At 55.3% G+C, this 22,710-nt stretch overlaps 1 protein-coding gene and 1 long non-coding RNA gene across 2 annotated transcripts; both read right to left on the minus strand.

Moving 5' to 3' along the window:
• Window positions 1-8,882, minus strand: LOC109310221 (ovoinhibitor-like). The gene is made up of 14 exons (XM_019535307.1): window positions 8,739-8,882; window positions 7,873-7,892; window positions 6,784-6,920; window positions 6,303-6,363; window positions 6,008-6,144; window positions 5,075-5,132; window positions 4,304-4,428; window positions 3,793-3,853; window positions 2,091-2,227; window positions 1,653-1,713; window positions 1,191-1,324; window positions 906-966; window positions 598-713; window positions 1-215 (listed from the first exon to the last, which is right to left on the minus strand). Exons 1-14 carry the CDS (start codon window positions 8,794-8,796, stop codon window positions 170-172), a joined length of 1,212 nt encoding a protein of 403 aa, XP_019390852.1. The 5' UTR covers window positions 8,797-8,882; the 3' UTR covers window positions 1-169.
• A 6,912-nt stretch (window positions 8,883-15,794) lies between these two features.
• On the minus strand, window positions 15,795-22,601 carry LOC109310223. The gene is made up of 4 exons (XR_002101163.1): window positions 22,353-22,601; window positions 19,428-19,555; window positions 19,007-19,070; window positions 15,795-15,826 (listed from the first exon to the last, which is right to left on the minus strand). It is a non-coding gene; the product is annotated as an uncharacterized LOC109310223 (long non-coding RNA).
• Between the last annotated feature and the right edge of the window lie 109 nt (window positions 22,602-22,710).

The following is a 22,710-nucleotide window of genomic DNA, read 5'->3' on the forward strand; positions in this document are numbered from 1 at the left end:
GAAAGACACTGTTTTATTTTATTGCACCAGCAAGCCTACAAGGATTGCAAGTCCTTCAGGGTCCAAGATGAGCTGAGGCGAGGACTTCGTGTGGTACCTGCCAAGGGGGAGACGGGATGGAGCAAAGGGTGGCGCGGCGGTCCTCATGCGAATCGGCACCAGTAAGGATTCAGCATTCGCCGTAATGGCTCAAGGTGAGAGTCCTGTTGCTTTGGCTGGAGGGAAAGAGAGGGATACATGGGCCTGGGATAGTACACACTGCAGGCTATTGTGAATATTACAAGAAGGATGGAAATTTTAATTTATTCCCGAGGATCAAGTTATCACTGGGAAATACTTTTCTCATGCAGCAAAGAGCATCAGGTAGCATCAGTGGGTGAAAGAAAGCCTGTTGAAGTTAATGGAGAGGGACCCACAATCACCGCACCACGCAACGGGGACCTTGATATTTTTAGATGCAAGAAAAGAGCCCCTGGATTGGTTCCTGCTATCCCCTTCTGCCAAAAATCTCCGCCACATGCCAGTAAGTCAAGGCCCCTTGCAGCAGGCACACTGATGATTCAGGTTAAGCATGGAGAAAGAGAGACGTGCACATACATGACCGCGTTGCAGAAAAAGCATCGGTTGCTGTATGTCTGCTTGTCAGAGCCGCAGTGGGGCTGGTGAAACAGGGCACAGATCGGATTGGTTTCACGGACGTTGCTGCAGTCATCCTGCCGGCAGAAAATGATACCGCACTGGGTGAGGGCCTCACAAGGAATGGAAACGGGTCTCTCAGGGACTACCAAAATAATGATGGCAATCGGCTTTGTTGCCGGTCAAGAGTCCCCATCCACCTGATCTCCCTGCCTCTGAAGTGAACGGGAGCAGGACCTGGCGCTTATTCAGCATCAGCTTTGGATTACCTTGGGAGGGTCCGTTGCGCACGGGCCGCTATGCTGTCTCTCAACCTTGGGCTCAGCGTGCCTGGAAGTGGGAAAGAGAAGCGTTAGGGGGGCTGCTCTCCGTTACAGCCGGGGATCAGGTTTGCGGCGCGCAGGGGATACAGCGTGGATTTAGCCCATCGCCTTCTCCCCAGCGTGACCAGCATCAGGACACAACGGGTGCCATCCCCTGGCAGCGCATCGCTGGCACAGTGCTCTGCCCTGTGGCTGGTGGCCCCGAAGGGAAGTTTTAGCTGCAGGACTTACAGGTTGTGGTTACACAGTTTACACTCGCTGTCATACGTTTTCCCATCTGTGCCGCAGATCGGCTTGTAGAGTATTGTGCAGGCAAGCACCGTGCTGTTGTCAACGGTTATCTCGCGGTACTTCTTGCAATCAAGCTGTAAAAGGAAAATTAAGCCGCCACACTGCTGCAGCCTCCGGCTTACAGGACAGAGCGTCAGCGCTCGGCTTCCCGCGTCTGCCCAGGGACTGCCCGGGGAAAGGGTTTCTGCCGGCTCTTAGGGAGCTCTGCTCTGTCTGGGGCCTGTCCCATGGTCCACGGTGCTTGTGGACAGCCCGGGGTGACTGACTCCCTCGGCACGCAAGGGAGCCACGGCGTGCTCCCAGCCTGCTCGCCTGGGAAACCCCCGCGTGTGCGGAGGGGACGGCACTGATACGTGCCAGGGAGCAGGACCTGCCCCTTATTCGGCATCAGCTCTGGATTACCTTAGGGATGTCCTCCGGGCACGGGCCGCTGTGCTTTTTGTCAACCTTGGGCTCAGCCTCCCTGGAAGTGGGAAAGAGAAGCGTTAGGGGGGCTGCTCTCTGTTACAGCCAGGGATCAGGTTTGCAGAGCGCAGGGCATACAGGATGGATTTAGCCCATCGCCTTCTCCCCAGCGTGACCAGCATCAGGACAGAATGGGTGCCATCCCTGAAGGGATGTCTGGAGAAGGGTGACTGCACCCGAAGGCTCGCCAAGAGCTTTTTTCCAGCTACTCAGTTGGTCTAATAAAAGAGATCACATCTACCCAAAGGACCTTGCCTGCCCGTGTCCTCAGACCAACACGGCTACAACCGAAAATCCCCTGCCAGAGCACCGCTTGCACAATGCTCTGACCTGTGGTTCATGGCTGGGGAGTCAAGTATTAGCTGCAGGACTTACAGGTTGTGGTTGCACAGCATGCACTCGCTGGCATACGTTTTCCCATCCTTGCCGCACAGTGGGTCGTAGATCATGGGGCAGGCCACCAGCACCGTGCCATTCTCCGTGGTTATCTGGTGGTACTTGCTGCAATCAAGCTGTAAAAGGAAAATTAAGCCACAACACCGCTGCAGCCCCCGGCTTATGGGACAGCGTGTCAGCGCTCGGCTTCCTGGGTCTGCCCAGGGAAAGGGTTTCTGCCGGCCCTTATGCAGCTCTGCTCTGTCTGGGACTTGGCCCATGTTGTCTCCCAGCACAGGCAACTTTTTTTTTGCAAGACAGCCACAAAGTAGTCCTGCATGCCCCTTGAATGCTACTGCAATCCCCTTCCCCTGCTCGATATACTGCTCTGCTGTCTGCTCCCTGCCTCTGTGCTGCCTGTCTCCTCCCCAGCCTGCCGTGTGCCACACACAGAGGCTGCCCGTGCCCGGTTTGGCAGGTCCCATTTCTCACCGCTCTTCCCTTCCCTTCCTAATTGGGGGGGGGGGGTTGTACATAGCCAGGTTTCTGACTCCCCCTGCACCCAGGGGTGTCACATCTGCGATCACAACAGGAGGGGTTTCCAACCTGCCCAGAACATCATCTTGCAAACCCTTGGCAAATGCTCATGTCCCAAACAGGGCATACAGGGGGGCTTTGCCTCTTCCTTCCTTGGGTCTGGGAACAAGCTGCTCCATTGCTAGTCTGCTCGGCCATAGACAAGGCTTATGAGTCTGTTTGTCCCTGGGATATTTCTCTTCTTAGACTCAGACTCAGACTCCACTCCTAGTGGATTTCCTTCTCTCTCTCACTGCATTACAGTGCAGTGCCCCACTGTGACTGATTTCTGCCTTATTTTGTGTTGTCCAAATGCAGATTTTCTCAGGGACACAAAAAAAATAAAGGAATGACATTTATAAACCAGACTGTATGGAAGTGGAGTTTCTGAATCCAAGGTGTTTGGTTCTTTCAAATAAATAGCCTGGAGATAACTTCACTTCTTGCAATATGAAATGATCCCCTTTGGTTTTGACAGCCCAGCTTTACACAGAATCAACTCACCTCATTAATACTGGTGTGTGGTTCTTGCTTTGTGGCATAAAAAATCATGTTTTATCTGTGAGCAAAGCAGCACAGGTAATTCAAGCTCCCATGCATACTGGGAGCAAAGGTTGTATGCAACCTGCCCAGCATATTGTCATCCCACTTCCAGTTCACAAAGAGGCAAATGCTCTGATGATGTGGGGGTCTTATATCCCCCCTTCCCATAATATTTAAACAGCCTGATCAGTCATTCAGAGGTTGCTGCAAAAAGAGGGATGCTTTGTGCCTGAAAGCTTGTCTACTGTCTCTGAATTACACAGCTGGTCCAATAAAAAGCTATCACCAAAAAGCCTTACTTGCTGAAAGAGGAGATTGCCTCAGGACTGTGATGTATATAAACTGCTCTGCAGCACGGGGCCATGTCTCATATTGCTGCCTGTCTCATATTGTCCCGGTGTTTTATCCCCTGCTGTTTCCCCTGACAGCTTGTGGCACTATATGGACCGTGGCCATTTCAGGTGCTAGGGCTATATTCTCGCTGTGCTGGTGGCCCGTCCAAAAGCGGCTCCTCACTTTGCTCTACGCGCATAGCTGGAGGGAGGGCGAGGGCGGACGGAGCTGGTCCGCGCGGCAGGCTTACCTCAGCCAAGTCTGACTGGCATTTCCCATCGTGCTTGATGTCAATGTGGGTCCCGTGTTCCCTGGAAGAGGGAGAGACTCGTTTAGGGACTTCCCGAGTCGCCCTTCCCATGACGTTTTGCATGTTGGAAAGATGAACCAAACCTGCCCCCGTTTTAGGTGACACAGGACGTGTCTGGTGAAGCTCGTCAGGACCTTCCCCAACATCCCCAGCCCAGGGCTCGCTATGCAGGGACTGAGGCCGTGCTATCTCCAGTAGCGGGCCATTCCTGCACTATCTCCGACAACACCGGGGCTCAATTTTCCTCTACCCAGTCCTAACGCAGCCAGCCGCCGCGCTCTGCGGCCGTGGTCCGGCTCTCCCGGGGGACGACTCTTGAGCAGAAAGAGGCAGTGAGGGCAGAAACTCAGAGCGGAGCAAAGGAGACTGCAGCAAGTCACAGACCAGCTCACGAGCAAGGAGCTCTGCCCACGGCCAATCGCCCCCAGCGCGGTCCCGGTCTGCTCCTCACCAGTTATGAGCGCACAGATTGCAATCGGTGTCATACGTGACACCGTCCGTCCCACACACTTCAGCCAGGTTGAATGGACAGGCTGTCACGTGCTCAGCGCTTCTGGAGTACTTGCTACAATTGAGCTGTAAAGGCAAATAGGGGACCTTTGTCCTCTGTGGTGATGTCCAGGTCTCCCTCTCCTCCACTTCCCCCCTTGCCTCCAAGCTGGACCCTTGTGCCAGGGGTTTCTCTTTCAATACCAAACCCCCCGGACGGGGAAAGTCAGCTGGATCCCTGTCTCTCCCACTAGGTCAGGCTGTTGGGTGAGAAGGCAAAGCGGCCGGGACGGATCCGGCTCTGAGCCCTGTCTCTCCGCAGAGGCCTCTCTGCCCTCGTGGCATGACGAGATGTTATGTGTAGAAGTGTTAAGCAACCAATTTAAGTCGAGGCGTTTTCCCCCAAGCCTCTGCTATTCTGACTCGCCCGTCCCTGCTAATCCGTTCAGCGCTGGAGAAGGCTCTGCCCTGGGAAAGGGTTTTAGTCCCCGTCCGACATCGCTGGCACATTTCTGACTCTGTGGTCGTGCTCATCCCTGTGCCCTCTTCTGCTCCCTCCCTTTCTTTCTCCCGGCATCACGGTGCGGTGCACGGACAAGGGCTGTCTGGGGTCGTTGGGAGAGAGCCCACCCTGGTCCACCAGCATGAGGCCGGCTCCCAGGCAAGGACTCGGGAGCGTGGGTGTGGATGTGGATATGAGTGGGGAAAGAACCTGGCTCCTATTCTTGCTCACCTTCTGGAAGTCCTTGCACTCTCCATGATGCTTCATGCCAACGTGTGTCCCGTGCTCTCTGGGAGATGGAGATAGCAAGTGTTAGGGGAGTCAGTGCCCAGCTGTCCTCCTCATGCTCTATGCTCATGAACGACGGACACATCTGGAGTCCTGTGTCCAGCTGTGGCCCCCACTGCAGAAAGGACGTGGACACAAGGGAGAGGGTCCAGTGGAGGGCAATGACAATGATAGTGGGGCTGGGGGACAGGACTGGTGAGGAGAGGCTGAGGGACCTGGGCTGCTTGAGTCTGCAGAAGAGAGAGAGGGATTGACTAGCAGCCTTCACCTCCCTGCCGGGGGGCTGCAAAGAGGATGGAGCTGGGCTGGTTTCAGTGGGGGCAGACGACAGAAGGAGCAATGGGCTCAGGCTGCAGCAGGTTGGATATTAGGAAAAACTCTCTCACCAGGATGGAGGTGAAGCACTGGAACAGGTTACCCAGAGATAACCTGGGATCTCCATCCTTGGAGGTTTTGAAGACCCCCCTGGACAAAGCTGGCTGGGATGATGTAGCTGTGGCTGGTCCTGCTTGGAGTAGGGGTCGGACTAGATGTGACCTCCTGAGCTCCCTCCCAGCCCTCCTTGCCTGTGAGTCTACGATCCCCTTCTGCAAGGCCGCATCCCCACCACCCGCGAGGACCCGGAGGACCCTGTCAGGTAGTGGACGCGACGTGCGTCCCCCCCGCGAGAATGACTCTGGTTCCTTCTGCCTCTTGTCCCAGCTGCGCCCTGCGCCTCGTCGCCCGGCTGTTGCCGGCACAGCCCGGCTGGAGGGGACGTGCTGGGCGAGCCGGGGAGGGGCAGCGCCTAGGGGGCACCTGGGAAAGCTGCTGGATCTTCTGCCGGGGCCACGACTCCGCTCCCCCCCAAGGGACCGCTCTTCACGGGGCACTTACAAGTTATGGGCACAAATCTCACAGAAGCTGCCGTACGAGACGCCGTCTGTGCCGCAGGTGGGATTGTAGATCCGCGGGCAGACTATCATTGCTTTGCCTTCCTTGGTCGTCCAGGACGGGTAGTTTCTGCAGTCCACCTGTACGAGGAACCGTAGGTACCGGCTAGCCACTGCTGCCCCGATAAAACCACCCTGGGATGTGGACCGGGCAGGACGCTGTCTGTGCATCACTGAACCCCAGGCTTTCCGCGCCTGACCCCTCTCTCTGTGAGGTCCAGGGAAGATACGGCACTCACCGGGAAGGACTCGTGCTGGCAGTCTCCCTCGTGTTTTATACTAACGTTTGCGCTGTGCTCTCTAAAAGAAGAGGAAATGGGTATTAGGGAGGTCAGGGAGAAGAGCAGGCCTCACTGCCAAGCTCCAATTCACTGCGGGAGATGTCGGAGTTGCCGGATGGATTTCCTCCACCCGCTGCTACAAGACGAGCATCGTCCTGCCGGCAGCAGACGTGCCCAACTGCCCGTCTCCGGCTGCTGCAGGGTCTGCCATGCTTTTCCCTTCTCAAGCCCCACTGGCCTACTTGCAATGTGGGTTGTCATCTGGCTTTTCCTGCCTACCCCTCTCGAGCACAGACAGGGGGAGGAGGAGGAAAGCCAGCGGCGAGGAGAAGGGCCAGTGGCTACGAGAGCCACAGAAACAGGCCAGTCTGGAAACAGTAAAGCCGAGTTTTCAGCCCATTTAAAGAGGAACAACTTGGAAGGCTTGTGCAGTACTCACAAGATCTGGACACAGATCCCACACTCGTTGCTGTAGGAGATGCTGTCTGTGCCACAGACTGGTCTCAGATGCCGAGGGCAGACGATCAGCGCTTTGCCATCCTTAGTTGCAACCCGGGTGTACTGACTGCAATCAAGCTGCAAAAGCAATAAAGCAATGATCCTCGGGCAGTCTCGCTCCTATGAATCCTGACCCTGGGCTTTCTGCCCTGCCTGTGCCTCCCAGCCCTTTTGCAGACCAGTTAGGGTTATCTTGAACTTATTCTCCCATCCCAAATGGCGCGAATCAGTCCTACAGCAGTCTTTCCTGGTGTCTCCTGCTGGAGGCAAATGAATGCATTGCACAGCCAGGAGTGAGGACACCCCAAGACCTGCATTGAGGGCGAGGGACTCGCTTCCTAGGGAAACCAGCTGGGTGTGGAAGCCTAATCTAATGAGTTTCCAATTATGCTTTAATAAGACCAGGAATTGTTTCAGCACTTGCAAAGCATGCAGACAGAAACATGGCACCAGAGCCGTATGAGGATCCTCATGTCTCCTCCCTGGCTGGTGTCAGCTAATCTAGTGCTGTGGTGACAGAGCTTCACCTGGTATCGATCTGCAAGTCAAAGGACCTGTTTGCTCTAGTGTTATATGGGGTTGTGCTGCTTGGTTGCTCTCATGCAGCCCTAGCACAGACTGCATCTAGCATGAATTTCCTTGAGCCCGACTGCATGGGAGTGGAGTACGTGACCCCTAGGGTTATATTCTTCCACACAGACAGCATTTAAGGGGCTTTGCTTCTTAATCTACCGGACTACTCCTTTTAGCCTAATATATCATCAGTGAGTATACTAAGTCTGTACGATAATTTAGTTTCATAGAGTCACGATTCTTTAGTTAACCAGCAGTTCAGTGACAGACCTGCTGACCAGCCTGGAAAGTGTCGCTGACATGGGCAGTAACGACCCAATCGTGTGTTTGGTGACAGTAAAGCGGGTGGAGGTGCCCACGGGCTCTATCTGCTTGGCCACACGGCCCTTCCCAACCCTGCTACTGGGCCAGGGGTCTAGAGAGCGACACGGAAAATATGGAGACATCGACCACTCACCTCTGATCCAAGAGCACCATCTAAAAGAAAAGGACAGATAGAAAACATGAAACAAAGCTAAACCATGGGCAGGCACGGAGAGAAAGCGTATTACTCCATGAATAAATGCGGTTTCAAATCCAGTGACCATCAGTAAACTCTTTCTTGGACTGAATAAAATGTGTGACATTTTGTACTGGGATCGTAAACGACCACAGAGTTTCCCAGTGTTTAGCACAGCGTCCCGTGCTATTACTGCTGTTCTTTCTTTCTCCTTTCTTCTTTTTTTTTTTGGAGATGGTTATTTATTAATCAGAAAAAAAATTATTTTTTTTTTTGCCACAGCCCTTTCTCATGGCGTCAGAGGATAGTCTGGGTTTGTAAGGGGCAATGTACGGAAGGCAGAACAAATACATGATGCAACCGGGTGCATGATAATAAACAAAGGTTTACAGGAAAAGGAGGGTGACAATTATGCATTTCATAAAACACCCGCTTTAAAAGTTTTGGGGGTTTTTTTTAAAGAGTTTCATCTTTTAATTCTGGGATTTCTGGGCAGACTGTCATCCTCTAAAACTGCCTGAGCATCTCCTGACATGTCCCACTCAAGGCAGCGGTAGCGTCTGCATCTGCAGCGCGTGCACGGGTAAAGAGGATGTCGAAAACATCTGGCTGGACCCGTACCATGTTCTTCGTGGCAACTGCTCAGTGCAAAACTGTGTCTGCAGCTATTTCGAGTCACAAAGCTGTAGGCCCCACGAGAGCTGCATTGAAGCGTCAGCCCTGGTCTTCCAGCGAGACCTCCCTCCACGTGGTCATAACTTGGAGCGTGTCTGGGTCCTGGAGCGGGGAACGGCAGCACCGGGCTGCACCCAAGAGCGACTCACCTGAGAAGTGGGAAAGTGCTAGGGCAAGCAGCACAACCGTGCTGGCGACCTTCCTCATGCTGGGATGACGGTCCAGTCTGGTGTGGTCTGCCAGGGCTCTGCTCAGTGGACGGTTCCCCCAAGGTGCAGACCGCGGCAGGGTGTGCATATATATTCACTATGACCCCGCACGGCCTGGGGGGCCCTCACATCCAACCTGGTTGTGAAACAGCCCTCCAAAGTCTGGCAGTATTTACCGAGGCCTTGACTTCTAGCTAATGATTCACACTGGAAGGCAGGAGCAAAAGGGGCCCGCTCCGCAGTGGAGCCCAGTTGCCCATGATCACGTCCCACCATGTCCTGTTGTCCCGTTCAGAGCCTGCCTGGGCTCCGCGTTCTTGCCCCTTCTCACCTCCACTTCCTTTCGGGAAGCTATTCCTGAACCTCGGGTGGTCAGAAAACATCTGCTTACTCTTCATGCCCTCTGCAGAGCGGTCGTTCATCTAGCTGGTCTGGATCCCCTCCCCTTGCTGGGGATACAGACTCCTGATAGCTCTCGCACCTTCGACGGCAGGAAACATCCAGACTCTTCGTTCAAGGCGCAGAGCTCTTCCGGCCAGTTGGCTTCACCGCTTCCCTCTTTGCAACCACATCCCTTCATTGATGAGCCATTTTTGATCATCATCTTCCATTTAATTTCAACAGACAACCCGTGATCACCCGATCCAAGTTTATTTTCTGCCTCCATGCAGCTTGGTTAGACTCAAGACACCTCATGGAAAATACTGGTTAGATTCAAGGCTGCAGAGACAGGCTAGACCCATGGGAAATGCCAGCTCTTATTTGTTTTTTCACTCTGGAAAAATGCTAGAGCAATTCTTGGGCTGCGAAGACCGCACCAGGTCAGAGGGGTTCGGATACTCTGGATCCCCATTTGAAATCTCTGGGTTTAGCTGGTGGATCTTGTCTAGTGGTTTGCACCCTGAGCAGTGCTAATACTGTGCAGCACCCTGCAGTATCCTGAGAAGGAGTCGCACCACACCCTGGCTGGAAATCACCGATCCAGCTCTTCCGTCGACCGAGTTGGCTTGTGTTGGCTCCATGGCTCCTCGGTGAAGACACATTGCTGTTAGCAGCCTTTGCGCTCCAGCCTATAGCTGGGACATGAGTATCTGGCATCGCGACGCAATTCCTCGTGCTATGGCTCTCTCTAATGTCCCTGCCCATTTCCCGGTCTGGCCCTGCTATTTCCAGGAAGACTCCCGACACTATCCCACTATCCTGGTCCAACATGATTTTGGCTCAAAGAAATTCTGTTTTCGTGGTTACAAGAGACTGCTGTTGCCTGGGTCTATTGCTTAGTAGCTTGTGAATTTTTTTTCTGAGATGTAGTAAAATGTAATTCCTAGAGATCAAGGAACAAGCACGCTCGTCTCCTCTGCGAAGGCGCTGAACGCTTACAGACTCTTCTGATCGAGTGTCTGGGTAGACGCACGTTGCCCTTCGCACCCCGACTGAAGGCAGCTGCTCCCTTTTATTCAAGATGCAACTCACTGGTTGCAAAGGCTGGTTGGAGAGCACAGCTATTCCCTCGCCCTGTGCCTGCCCCTTTGCGGTTTAGCCGTGAGGATCGCCCAGGCCCTCCCTCTACTGCGACATCTGAGGATTTTCCTGGAGACGACTTCGTAAGAGCTTCTTGGGCATGTCACCAGCCAGGCTCAATACAGATAGGAATGGGCAGTCGGCAATAGCCAGGCTGGTCTGGGGGATGCTATGTTGCACCCCAGATTGTCATGCCATTTGGTGCCGGTCTGGTAGCAGGAAGGGACTCATGACAAGTCCATTGCCAAGTGGGAGGAGTGGGGGGGTCAAGTGCAATTCTGCCAAAGTCCACAAAAAACATCACCTGAGCCTTATCAGCGGGGCCTATTGACAGACCGAGCCATGGCTTGAAATGAAGGGTATCAGGGTGTTCTGCCAAGAGACCTGGAGCAAAATTGCAATGAAGTTTTATGAGCCAAGAGATTATTTGCATTAGGACAAGGTTAAAGGGGAAAGTACAGCGTGCACTTGCTCCCTTCGCACTGTCTCAATGCTAGCGCCGGGGCTGACTCAAGCCGTGACATTTGCATCCCGAGGAGGTGTTCGTCAGCGTAGCTATTCCCCCGGAGAGCAGAGGCGTTGTCCTGTGAGCTGAGCGAGGCAGGGGCTGCAGGAAAGGGGATGCCGGCATTTCACTGCCGTACCCCGTTAGCTGGGAGCTCCCTGCTCTCTCGATGTGGGCAGAGGGCTGCCATAAGCAAGAAGGCTCTTGCAAGAGACCCTACAGGGCGCTCCAGGACCTGACCTTCAATTCACACCTGAAGGAAGCCCTGGAGCAGGGCAGACGTAGGGGAAATGCTGCCAGGAGCAGGCAGGGAGCCTCTGCATGGGGGGGAAGAGAGCAAGTCTCGGGGAGACCATCTCTGCAGCAGAATCTGCAGGGAAGAGAGAGGCCCGGGCAGGAGACTCCAAGGAAGAAGAGGAGACACCTGATGTGCTCAGATTTGGGGATTTCCTCCCACGCACTTACAGCAGTGCTGCTTGAATCTGATCAGTGAGCAGCATTTATTTACAGAGCGGATCACGTTCAGAACAGGGCCAAATGCACCCAGGTCTGTCAAGGTCTTGGGAATGAGCCGCAGGGAGGTTTGTGATTGCACAGAGTATATTTGCTTTAGGTCTCGGCTAGAAGGGAACGTACAGCTGTTACTTAATGCCTGCAAAGCCCTGGTAGAGCTCTCTCAACCCCATCTTGTATCCTCCTCGCACCTCGATTGCCATGCTCCCTGCAAGCCAGTGCAGATGTCAAGGACACTTGGCAGGTCCAAAGACAGGGACTCTGGCACCTCATGTAGGTTGTGGCTGTGGGAATAAGGCCAACGTGGATTCCCTCTGGGTGCATACATTTCTGTCGGGGCATCAGCACAACCCATCTGAGTCTGGCGTCCAAGTGCATCAGGGATGTACCTGAGCTAAGAGATGCCTCCCCAATCTCTCCTGGTCCGCGCTGTCTTTCGTTCTCAACCTTGGGGGGTTCATCTGGGGCAGAAGCGTGTCCGTGGATAAATTGTGCACTGCTGCTTATTAGTGAAATGGCTTTTACACTTGCCCAGGTTCCAAAAACGTCTTTGGCATTTATTGGGCTGCAGGAGGCATCTCCGTGCCTGGGATTGCTCAGCGGAGCTGGCGCTGGCGCTGGCCTTGCAGAGAGGTCCAAGACCCACTCAGCTCATGGGAACGTGCCGAATCGCCCCGCCATGGTGCACACTGCAAACACGCCTGTGCACAGGCTGCTACCGTCACCCCTCCCGCCAGCCTTCACAGTGCCAGCAGCATGTCACAGCTTGCTGTGTGGTGAACACCATGTCCCCGCTTTGCGTGAATGCAATCAAACGGTGGCATAACAGTGCCAAGGATCAGCACGGAGGGACCTGGTGATCCCAGCTTAGCAAATGCTGTTGCTTGCCAAACCCAGGAGGCTTGGTTCATGGGTGGTGCAGGGCCCCCCATGCTCAGTAGACCTGGTGCTTTCTGAAAGCTTTGGAAACCTTTCTTCTCCATAACACATCTGGGGAAGTGGACCTCTGCAACTGCCCACCGCTCTGAGAAACCTCCTGTTCATACGGCCGCTTTCCACTGAAACCAGGGTTGGCTTCAGATTTTTGGTTTCCTGTTTCTGGAAACAATTACTATAAACTATGCCTGGGAAGCCTGTCCTGCTTCATGGGAAAAGCCAGTTTTTGTTGAAGAAGTGTTTTAATAAATGGAAATTAACCCTCTCAAGTCACTTCTCTCAAAATCATGGGAAAGGAGGGTTGAAGGGACCTCAGAGGGTCACATCCAGTCCAACCCCCTGCTCCAAGCAGGACCAGCCCCAACTACATCATCCCAGCCAAGGCTTTGTCTACCCAGGTCTTCAAAACCTCCAGGGATGGAGACTGCACCACGTCTCTTTTGGTCCTTCCCTTCACCCACACCTTTTATTTAGTCTTTAGTCATCTCAGAAAAGGTTTCTAGGCTAAGAGGAGGCTATTAACAGCAGGTGCTCCTCTAATTGGTGCACCGGGTGCTTCTCTTTTCTTCAGATGTCAGTGTGCTTCATTAAAACACATACAGCAGACGCTTTGATCTAGGAAATCGGCTTCCGTCAGTAAGCAGCATCTTCCCTACGATGATTTGGAAGATGAAACAGATGAACAGGATACTTCGAATATGACTTCATACAGGAATCAAGCCGGCGTGGGCTACCGCGCCTGATCTCCCACGAGACCAACATCCCGTTACGCGTTACTGCTCCTGCCGCGTCATTAAAGAGCATCAAAATATCAACGAGCCGCTTGGGAATGAACTTCATTCTGAAATCTTGATATATTTTTTTTAAAGGATTTGTAAGCAATGCACAGCTGCCGGTCTGCTCTCCAGGGGAGACCTGGGCTGGCAATCAGTGGTGTCAGAAGTGTTGCTCGTGCCGGTCCCGCACGGCGCCGGGAGGACGGAGTGAGCGGGGAGCAGGCTGGACCCCTCAGTGGACCAGACCAGCGGGCTGGACGGACCCTGGGGACCGCGGCTGGGACACCAACAAAAGACTCCTCCTCGGCAGAAGAGTAAAGTGGTTTATTTCACTCTGCATTTGACAGCGGTCCTTCCCCTGGGGATCTCAAAGCACTTTAGAAATGCGAGCCAGCGAAGCCTCCCAATGCGGCTGCCAGGTAGGTAAGTGTTTTCTAACGACCACTTTGCAGAGGGGCTGCACATCTCCCACCCAAAGCCGTACAGCCAGCTTGGGACACATCCTGACTGCGAGCCCGCCAGCTCATGCTCCCTTTCGGTCGGGCATCTCTTTTGGGATTGGCGATAGCCAGGCTACTGAGGGGTCTCACCTACGTATTGATTCTCAAGGGGCCGCATGAGCTTCACCTGACAGCTAAGGGCAAAGAAAGCCCCAGTTCCCCATGCACTATCCACTAACCTAGGCCGTTACTTCTGGGAGGCGAAAGGGCAGAGGTTCAAGTTCAGCCACTGACTATAGAAGTCCTCATGTGAGGCCCAGGGAAGAAAAGCAATGAGATGGTTGAAGAAATGCAGGGAGGCAGGGACGTGGCGTGGAGGCCCCACGGCCCCGCAGGGAAAGAGCGGGTTCAAGGCTCAAAGTCCATCTCCCCCCACCGGAGCCAGCGCAGGGCTGAGCTGTCGTCTGCAGAGCGTGGGCAGAGCTCCCGGCGGAGAGGGCGAATGCAGGCTGTGCGGCACGGAGGACTTGGCAGCTGCGAGAGGCGGTTCTTCAGTTACTTCCCTAGAGAGACAGAGAGTCGGGGGAGCTCAGTGCTGTGGTCCTGGCAGGCAAACTTCTGCAGGGTCCTTGCAAACACCCACTGTGCTGCAGGCCTAGGGGAACTGGGCCCCTTACCCATAGGTCCAAGAGGGTTTGGATCACCTGGGACCTATGTTACTCGAGAAGGAGTCCATCACCCCTTGTTACCCGCCAACAAGCCCTGCTGCAGACTCTCCCTGCACGTGCCTTCACCCAAGCTGCAAGCCCTGACTGCGCTGGGCTCAGGTAGCAAACCCCTCCCCGGGGGCAGCAGGCAGAGGACCCTCCTGTCCATCATGAATCAGAGGAGGGGGCACCCGGAAGTGCTCTGGGTCTGAATACAAGGGGGTCGGGGGGAAAGAGACTTAACGGTGGGGGTCTACTACAGACCCCCCAACCACGGGGAAGAGCTCAACCAGGAATGCTTCAGTCAGCTCACGGAGGTGGTCAGGTCAAAGGACGTGGTCATCGTGGGGGACCTGAACTTCCTGGACATCTGCTCGGAGGAGCAGTCAGCCAGGTCTGAGCGCTCACGTAGGTCCCTAGCCCAAATGCAGGACCTCCATCTACCCCAGGAGTGCACAGCCCCACGGGGGAGACGCCTTGTTGGACCTGGTGCTGGCCACGGGAGATGACCTGGTGCGGGGGCTGCGGGGGCTCGACCACCTGGGCGACAGCGATCATCGCCCGCTGGGATTCACCATCCAGCGCAGGGTGGCAAAGGCCGGCAGCAAGGCAGCAGCCCTGCACTTCAGGAGGGCAGACTTCACCGAGCTAAGGAGGATAGTCGGGGAGGCGCTGAGGTCCTGGAGGGGGGGGAGCCGGGTGTCCAAGGAGAGTGGTCACTCCTGAAAGAGACGATCCTCCAAGCCCAAAGGGAGGTCATCCCAACACAGTTCAAAGGGGGCAGGAGGGCACAAAGCCCCCATGGCTCACCAAAAGCATCTGGGAACATCTCCTGGCTAAAAGGGAGGTGCACACCCGATGGCGGGGAGGGGCCGTCCCCAGGGAGGGTTTTACTGCGGTTGCTCGGGGATGCAGGGGGGGGTCAGGAAGGCCAAGGCAGAGATGGGACTGGGACGAGCGACCCGGATCAAGGACAACAAGAAATCCTTTTTTAACTACATAGGGGATAAAAAGAAGGTCCCGGGTAACGTGGGGCCCCTGCAGGACACACTAGGAAATCTGGTCATCACACCAGATGACAAAGCCAACGTATTTAATGACTTTGCCTCCATTTTCCTGAGCAGGGACCGGATCAGCCCCCACCGGCCCCCCCCAGGCCCCGGGGAGGCGCACCCAGGCCCAGGGTCAGGGCGGATCTAGTCCGGGAGCGTCTGGAGGGACGGGACGTGTTCAAGTCAGCGGGTCCGGACGATCTCCACCCCCGAGCGCTGCGGGAATCGGCTGCGGTCGTTGCGAGACCCCCGGCACGGCTGTACGAGCACTCGTGGGGCTCTGGGGTGGTGCCGGAGGGCTGGGAGAGGCCAACGTGGTTCCCATCTTCAAAAAAGGGAGGAAGGAGGACCTTGATGATCCGCTCAGGTCCCTTCCGACCCGACCAACTATGAAACTATGAATAATTCATCGAAGATCTGGGCCACGTGTTGGGGTGAAACCCAGCCACCAGACCAGCAGCCCTTCTGGTCCTACGTGGGTGGCTCTCTGCCCCCTCTTCCTCTCCCAGCTGAGCATGGTTATCTGTACCTGTCACGCATTTCCGTGGGACGTGCTGGCAATCCTGGCGCCGTTACTTCTGAAAAGGAACGCAAGGAGATGAGTCCAGCTGAGCCGGAGCGCCACATGCTCTTTCCTGTGCCTGATTAGGTTTGAGGGTGATTTGCTTCCTAACTGAGAGCAGCAGGACTGCGGAGCAGGCGCTAAGGGATGCTGTGAAATCCCTTCCCCGGGGGCTGGCAGGGAGGGGCAGGATCAGCATGGGATGGGATGGGATGGGATGGTTTAAGAAAGGTGACTACCACTTTCTGCATCTCTGTGGCTATGTCTCTTCTGTGCCAGCAGTGCTCAACACAACACAGGCTGCAGGTCATGAACACAGGGAAACGGCCAGCCGCAAATTCAGCTTGAAGCTAACAGCAGCTGCCCACCCACCCCCTTCCTCTCCACCTGACTGCAAAAGCAGCACTTTTTTGGCCTTTTTCCTTTTATTCTCTACTGCTTTCTCTGCCTGGGAAACTTGAGTAGACAGAAATAACAGCACAGAAAGAGACTTGAAGGCACCTGGCTGCAAATCTGCAAACGCTGCCATTGCTTCGGGTAGGTGCAGAAAGAAACATGGGGCTGGCCAGGTTTTCCTACTCTGCTGAATGCCATAAAGATGGCCCAGTGGGAGTCATGGGAGTGATTTTTAAGCCATGAAAGTCTGAGAATAAGAGAAAGAAACTTGGTGGCACTATTTGAAGGAGAAGCAGAAAGCAACAGCTAATTCATCATTCGCAGCACCAACTAGTCACTGGTTTGGCATCAAACCCAAACCCTGAGCTCCCAGTCGTGCTCCCGTGGGACAGTGATGATCTCAGAGTCCAGGCGAAGAGCAGCATCCTCTGTTGAAGGGGCTGGGGGTGAATCGTCCTCTCCAGATGTTCGGGTGAGCCCAGGGTCAGACTAATGAGCCACAACTTCACCGTGCACGGCGCTGGACAAGCAGAAGGAGGGTCCCTGTCCCAGAGGGATGCACCCTATACAAATTCTGGTGTACGAGTTAAGACAGAGACTAAATGAGATGAATGCACACGTCACCGAGAGTGGCTAATTGTACAACACGGCCCATAGACCACACGGCAGCGTCCCTGAGACAAGGGTCTTCTGATCTTTTCCCGAATCTTTGTAGGGTTCATTCATTTTCTCCCTCTATGCATGTTTGTGTTTCTGCCAGCACGTTCCTTGACACCAAAAGGCAGAGTTAGCAACTTTCTGCCCTACTTGCATAGCGCATAGTAAACACCTAGTTTTCCACCAGAAGAAGAGGGGGATCATGACCAGTGCCGTGGCTGGGACTCACTGCAGGGCATGTGAGCTGAATCACTCGGGCTCATCAGCTCAGGAAATGAGAGAAGCACTGGAAAGACTCAAAGGGTTTTCCCAGGATGATGGGGCAGCATGAGGTTATAACTGACTGATCCGACGCATTATTTGCATGGCACCGAGTTCAAAGAGTAGCACCCAGCTGAGCAAAGGGAACAAATGGGGCTTGCGCAATCTTGTGGAGGCTTTGACTGCAGTTTCGAGGGCTAATTACTTCTCCTTTGATTTGATTTCGACTCTCCCCGGGATGTTTCTCACAGGAGGCGGCATTGTGGGACTTGCTTGGTTTTCCGTAAATAAGGCGCTCCTTCCCTCGGGGATGTTTGTTTGCAGGAACAGCTCAGGAGCAAGAACCCACCCGCCCTGGAGATTACGGAAGTGGCTTGGGGCTCTGCTGTCTCCATTTGTCTACCCAACTCACGCCTGGACTCACCTGGCCCAGGTAGTCGCAGCAGCTCGGCTGCTGGCCCAGCGGTAACTCCCAGCCAGCCCCACGCGGAGCTCCTCCTGTGGGAAGGTTGCTCCGGCCTCCTGTGCCTCAGTTTCCCCTGAGTGAGGGTTGACAGCGCTCCCCACCCTGGGGCGGGTGCAGCGGAGGCGAATGCCCACGCATTTGTGAAGCATGCCGGGATCCTGGCACTCGAGGATACCAGGTGGGCTGAGCTGCTGCGATGTCTGTTTTGCAGTCAATACGCGCTCAGTGAGGCTGCCTCAGACTGCCGGGCCCAGATATCACCAACCTGGGGGTACGGGTGCTCCTGTCCCAGCCCCCCTTGGTTTTGCAAGGCAGCATTTTGACTTTCTGCTCCAGTCTGGAAAGAAAGCCAATGGCTGAATGTGCCATTTACCGAATAGCTCTGGCTCGCCCAGGCCCCGCTCTCGCATCCTGCCTGGGCAGCGACGCTAGATGGCACCAGCCACACGTCCAGCACGAACAGGGACAGTTCGGCAGTGAAACGAGTCTGGGAGGCCTGCGTGCAGCACTCCCACGTTAGGGGCGACTGACTCTCCTGCCGTCGTGCAAGCTGCCAGGGCAGCTCCAAAGGACCAACTGATTTGGCCACCGTGGCTGTTTCCCCCCACACGAACTACTCGAGGATTTGTTCTTTCCAGCAGCATTTGTGGAGCGACACAAGAGCCATCTCTTACTGCAAACAGGCAGGCAGCCAAGCCTGGACAACCGGGGGGGAGGCTGAACAGAGCGGGGTATCAGGATTTGCTCCCAACTGCCTGGCTCTTCCTTTCTGCACAGTGATTTCCTTTGGCGTTAGGTCTGAAGAGAGTTAGGTTTGAAGGTCCGGGAAAAGTCAGGCTTAAGTTGCACCTGTTGTCGAGGAGCATCTCTGGCTGTCTCCCGTGCGCTAGGAGAGGCATTGCAGAGGAGCAGGGCTGGAAGGGACTTCCAGAGGTCGCACCTAGCCCACCGCCTGCCAGAGACAGGATCAGCCCTGTCCAAACCATCCCAGATAAACCCGTTGTCTGACCTCTTAGCAAAGCACACAGTCATCCCTGCCACAACACGCGCCAACCTTGCCCCAAGGAACGCACGGGGCCCCGGCGGCGGCATGCCGACTGGACCGCCAGGGGAAGAAGGGGTTTTGGCTCGTCTCTAAACCTCCATCGCATCTGACCCTGGCCTGCATAAAACAGCCAGGGGTGCTGGCACGCTAGAGCCAGGGATGGCTGTTTTCCTCCTGGCCATCACAATGCAGCCAGGCGAGCCCGACGGCTGCGTGTCCTCCCTGAACACCGTCTCGCTCTCGCTCGTACCCACCGGCGTGCAGGGACAGGCGCCACCTTTGCACTGCCTGTCTGAGCACAGCGTGCACACCATCCCCATCCCCATCCCCTCGTCTAACTGGAGATGGGGAGCTCCTGCCCCTGACCTTACCGTCGTCTCCGCAGGGCCGGTGCATTTCCCCACGTGCCTGAGTGCAAGGTAGTTTGCAGATTGCCTGCAGGAGGGAGAGGGGTATTAGCAGGGGTCCCTGCCTGGGCCCTCACACAGCAGCAAGAGGAGAAACCTCATTAGCCTCCATAAGCTTGCTGCTGCCTGCAAGGACACAACAACACGTACTGTGAGCCCAGAAACCTGCGCGTGCCGGAGCAGGAGGGAGCCCCGAGAGTGCGCCGGATCTGAACCCGCACTGATGGCTCTGAATGGCCATTAGTGTATCTTTGCACACTCTGGGTTGTGCAAGACACCAAGGAGACACTGGGCTACTAGCCGCGACACGGCACCACCCCCGGTCTGCTGCCCACGCTCGGCCGCAGACGCTGCCGGGGCACGGAGACCCGCCGGTCGCCCTCACCTCGCTGCAAAGCACAGCTGACATCTATTCGAGTAGGTTTTTCCATCGGTGCCACAAACAGCGACTGCAGGCGACCGGCAGAAAATCCTTCCGCCTTTCACACCGTGGAGCAGCCGATTGCATTGCAGCTGAAACGAGAAGGAAACGAGGTTTGCGGCTGGCTCGCAGCCCTTGTCTCCTTAGAGGCGGCGTGGGGGGATTTAACAGCACTCGAGATCTCTCCTCTCCAGGAAAGGTCGAAACCCCTGCACCGTCTGAAGCGCACACCCACGCACGCTTGTCGGCTCAAGCAGCAGGTGTGAGAGGCGTACGCAGATGTGTCAGGCGGCGGCAGCAGGCCACGCTGCTCAAAAGACATCCAGGACCCAGGTCCATGCACATTGCATCTCTCTCTGAAGGTCCGGTCCACACAAGAAGGTAACAGCCTCCTACTGCTGCCTGCCAGGAAAGTTACTCCTCCGTCGCAAATGAGGCGGCCTCAAAGTCTCTGCTCTTCCTCCGAGGAGACCCACGTACTTATTTGTTTTTAACTTCATGTCTCAGGCCAAATGAGTGCAATCGGGTCCAAATGCCGGCCACGGAGCAAGCCCAGTCGTTCAGGTCCATGCGGCGCTACCGCTGGCAAGTCTCCTCCTGCTCAGACTTCAGCCTGGGGCTTCAGATCCTCCCAATCCATGGCAGGCATCCTGTGTGCGAGCCCCCACCCCGAGGGTCTTGGGGTGCAGGTGCCCCCTTGTCTCACTTGCCTTTAGCCAAAAGGCCAAAGAAGCAAGCTGGGGAGAAATCCCCCCTCTCCATAAAATGCAGCGTGGAGTCGGGTTCCTCCCATTGGGAGGCTGTAGTAGGCTCTCCAGCCGCCACTAGACAAAGTCATTCAAGGTCAGGGAGAAGATCTCCTTTTCCAGGTACAGCAAAACCACCGGGACTGATACTCCTTCCACCCCGGCAGCGCTCGAGGCATCTCCCCTGCCAGGTAAGATGAGACCCCTCAGTGCAGAAGTGGTTGGAGAGCAGAGCAGCCATGCGTGCCCCCGTGCCGTGGCTTGGAGGGTCCCACTGATCAGCGATGCTGAGCTTCTGGCCGGAGCTAGCTTATTTGTAAAAAAAAGTCACAAATCCCCCCAAAATGTCATGGATTTTAGCCTGGGCATTGACTTCTTGGTACAAGGGACCCTCCTCTTTGTCAGGCATTGTTCTTTGGTTTAAAACATGTCATCCCTTAAATCAGAAAGCAGGGACACAGTTGGGTGCAGACAGGTCAAGTGCGTGGATTGCAAACAAGGTAGAGCTGAGACTCGTTCTCCTCAGCTGTTTACAATGGAAAAAGATCCCGTGGAGCCCGTTCATGTTGTGATTAATGGGTGGAAAGGGGCTGGCTTATTGGGTAATTCACTAACGAGCTCTCCCACTTATTGGATTTATGCAAATTTAGCCACCAGAGAGCAATGTTGCTCAGGAGCTCAGACACAGGCCTTCCTGTCCTGGCCAAGTTCAGACTCGCAAACATATATTAGCAGCCATCAGTAATTAAAGGGAGCAATTAAGTGTGCCCTCCTCTTTCCTCCGATCCATACAAGCAGGGGCGTGTATGGGAAGTCCGTCCGGGAGCAGCATGCGTGTAGCGTGGCAGGGGTGGGGAACCGGCATGACAAAACTGTTAGTCAGGTCCTCCCCTCAAGTCTTTTATCTCAACCCCACCCCCACTACAGGGGGGTTGCACAGGCTCGGGCCCTGATCCTGCAGACGCTGGAGCACAGAAGGCATCTTTCAGCCCACCAAGGGCCCGGACACTCGTTTCTCTCTCCCCCTGCACAACACCTTTCCCTGTCCAATTATCTTCGTCACACTCAGGCACCCAGCGTGACAAGAGAGGTAATTAAGGGAGCCCTCCCCATCCCCGAGCCTGCCCAGGGGGAGCTGTGACCGTGCAGGGCAGCCGGGTAAGCCTCGCGCTCCTGGCACCGAGCGGCACGCTGCCAACTCTCCTCCACTCGCCTGGATCGGCAGAGTCGCCGGGAAGGGGCTTCTCCTCCTCTGATCTGGCAGCCGACTGCGCCGGGGAGCGCGACAGCCAAAGGCTGCACTGAGGTCAGGTAACGCCCCACCTCACGGTTTGGCATCACCTGCTCATCCCATTAACGTGCCGCTTGCTCCTTCTCTGGGATAATTAACGCTGGAGTTAAATCTGACAGCACTGACCTTTGCAGACCCCCACATGCTGCACACAGTGCTGTTTAGTGCATGCCTAACATGACAGCGTTCATCTCCCAGGTGCTCTGGCATGTCCCCGGGGACCCAGTGCAGTGGTGCTACCTCGGGGTGCCGCATCCTACTCGGATGAGCCCATGAACCAGAGACCAGCTGAAGCCCCCAAGCATAAAGCATCACGGTTCGTTCTCCCTGTGCCCGGAGAAGGGAATTTGTACCCGAAAGCTTGCAAAGAACAATTTGCCAACTATTTAGCTGGTGTAATCAAAGATATCGCATTTACCCAAAGACCCGTGTCTGCCCCCAAGCATGAATTTGTATCTACCTTCCAAACACCATCACCATCATGAACTGGAGGGTGCTGCTATCCACCTACACCTCCAGTCTGGTTTAAATCTTGCCCTCAACAGCATCCCATCCTCCACCCTTTGCAGGCTTGTGTTGCATGTCTATGCTGGATATGCCGCCCTTGGTGCTCATTGAACATGTGCACATTGCTGTGTTACCAGACCAGGATAGAAACCGCAGTCTCCCGTGTCTAGAGCACTTACTGTGTCAGGTGTGTTTGTCGCGTCCCCTCTTACTCTCTTCCTTCCTCCCCATCTATTCAAGCTGTTTCATAGGAGACGTCTTCCAAGCCTTTGAGTCTACTGCTACCATCCAGAGACCTTGCAACTGGTCCTTCACACTTATTCCAGCCCCCGAAGCTCGAGTTACCTCCTCCTTGTCCTGAGCCTCTCTGTTCGCTGCTTGGGTGACTTCGTTGTCTTGTCCACAACCTCCGCCGGGCTGAGCTGGGACTCCCCGTGCGCTGCCAGGAACAGAGAGGGAAACAAGGAGCTTGTCGTAGGTAAAGGCTGCAACCAAGCTGGGTGCCCACGCGGTGCTGAGGAGCTACGGAGCGGCTCTCCAGCTCCCTGCCTGCCCCTGTGGCACCGACTTCTCTGCTACTGTTTTCAAATGTCTAAGCCAACTGCTTGGGCAATAAAAGGAAGCTTTGTCTGGACCCTTTTCTGTTCCTCCATCTCATGTGTGAAGGGTGTGGGACTGGCCAAGGGGCTTTGGCAGCTCACTG

Source organism: Crocodylus porosus, unplaced genomic scaffold (genome assembly GCF_001723895.1).
Source record: "Crocodylus porosus isolate Cpor-Errol unplaced genomic scaffold, CroPor_comp1, whole genome shotgun sequence".
NCBI lineage: Eukaryota > Metazoa > Chordata > Crocodylia > Crocodylidae > Crocodylus > Crocodylus porosus.

What these genes read in the sequence shown, in the direction of transcription:
- LOC109310221 (XM_019535307.1), bottom strand. Translation starts at nt 8,796, where the DNA reads ATGAGGAAGGTCGCCAGCACGGTTGTGCTGCTTGCCCTAGCACTTTCC. An exon ending in GAGATTTGTGCCCATAACTT is followed by an intron (nt 5,133 to 6,007) that starts GTAAGTGCCCCG and finishes TCCATCTCCCAG; the next exon opens with AGAGCACGGGACACACGTTG. An exon ending in AAACTGTGTAACCACAACCT is followed by an intron (nt 967 to 1,190) that starts GTAAGTCCTGCA and finishes TCCCACTTCCAG; the next exon opens with GCACGCTGAGCCCAAGGTTG.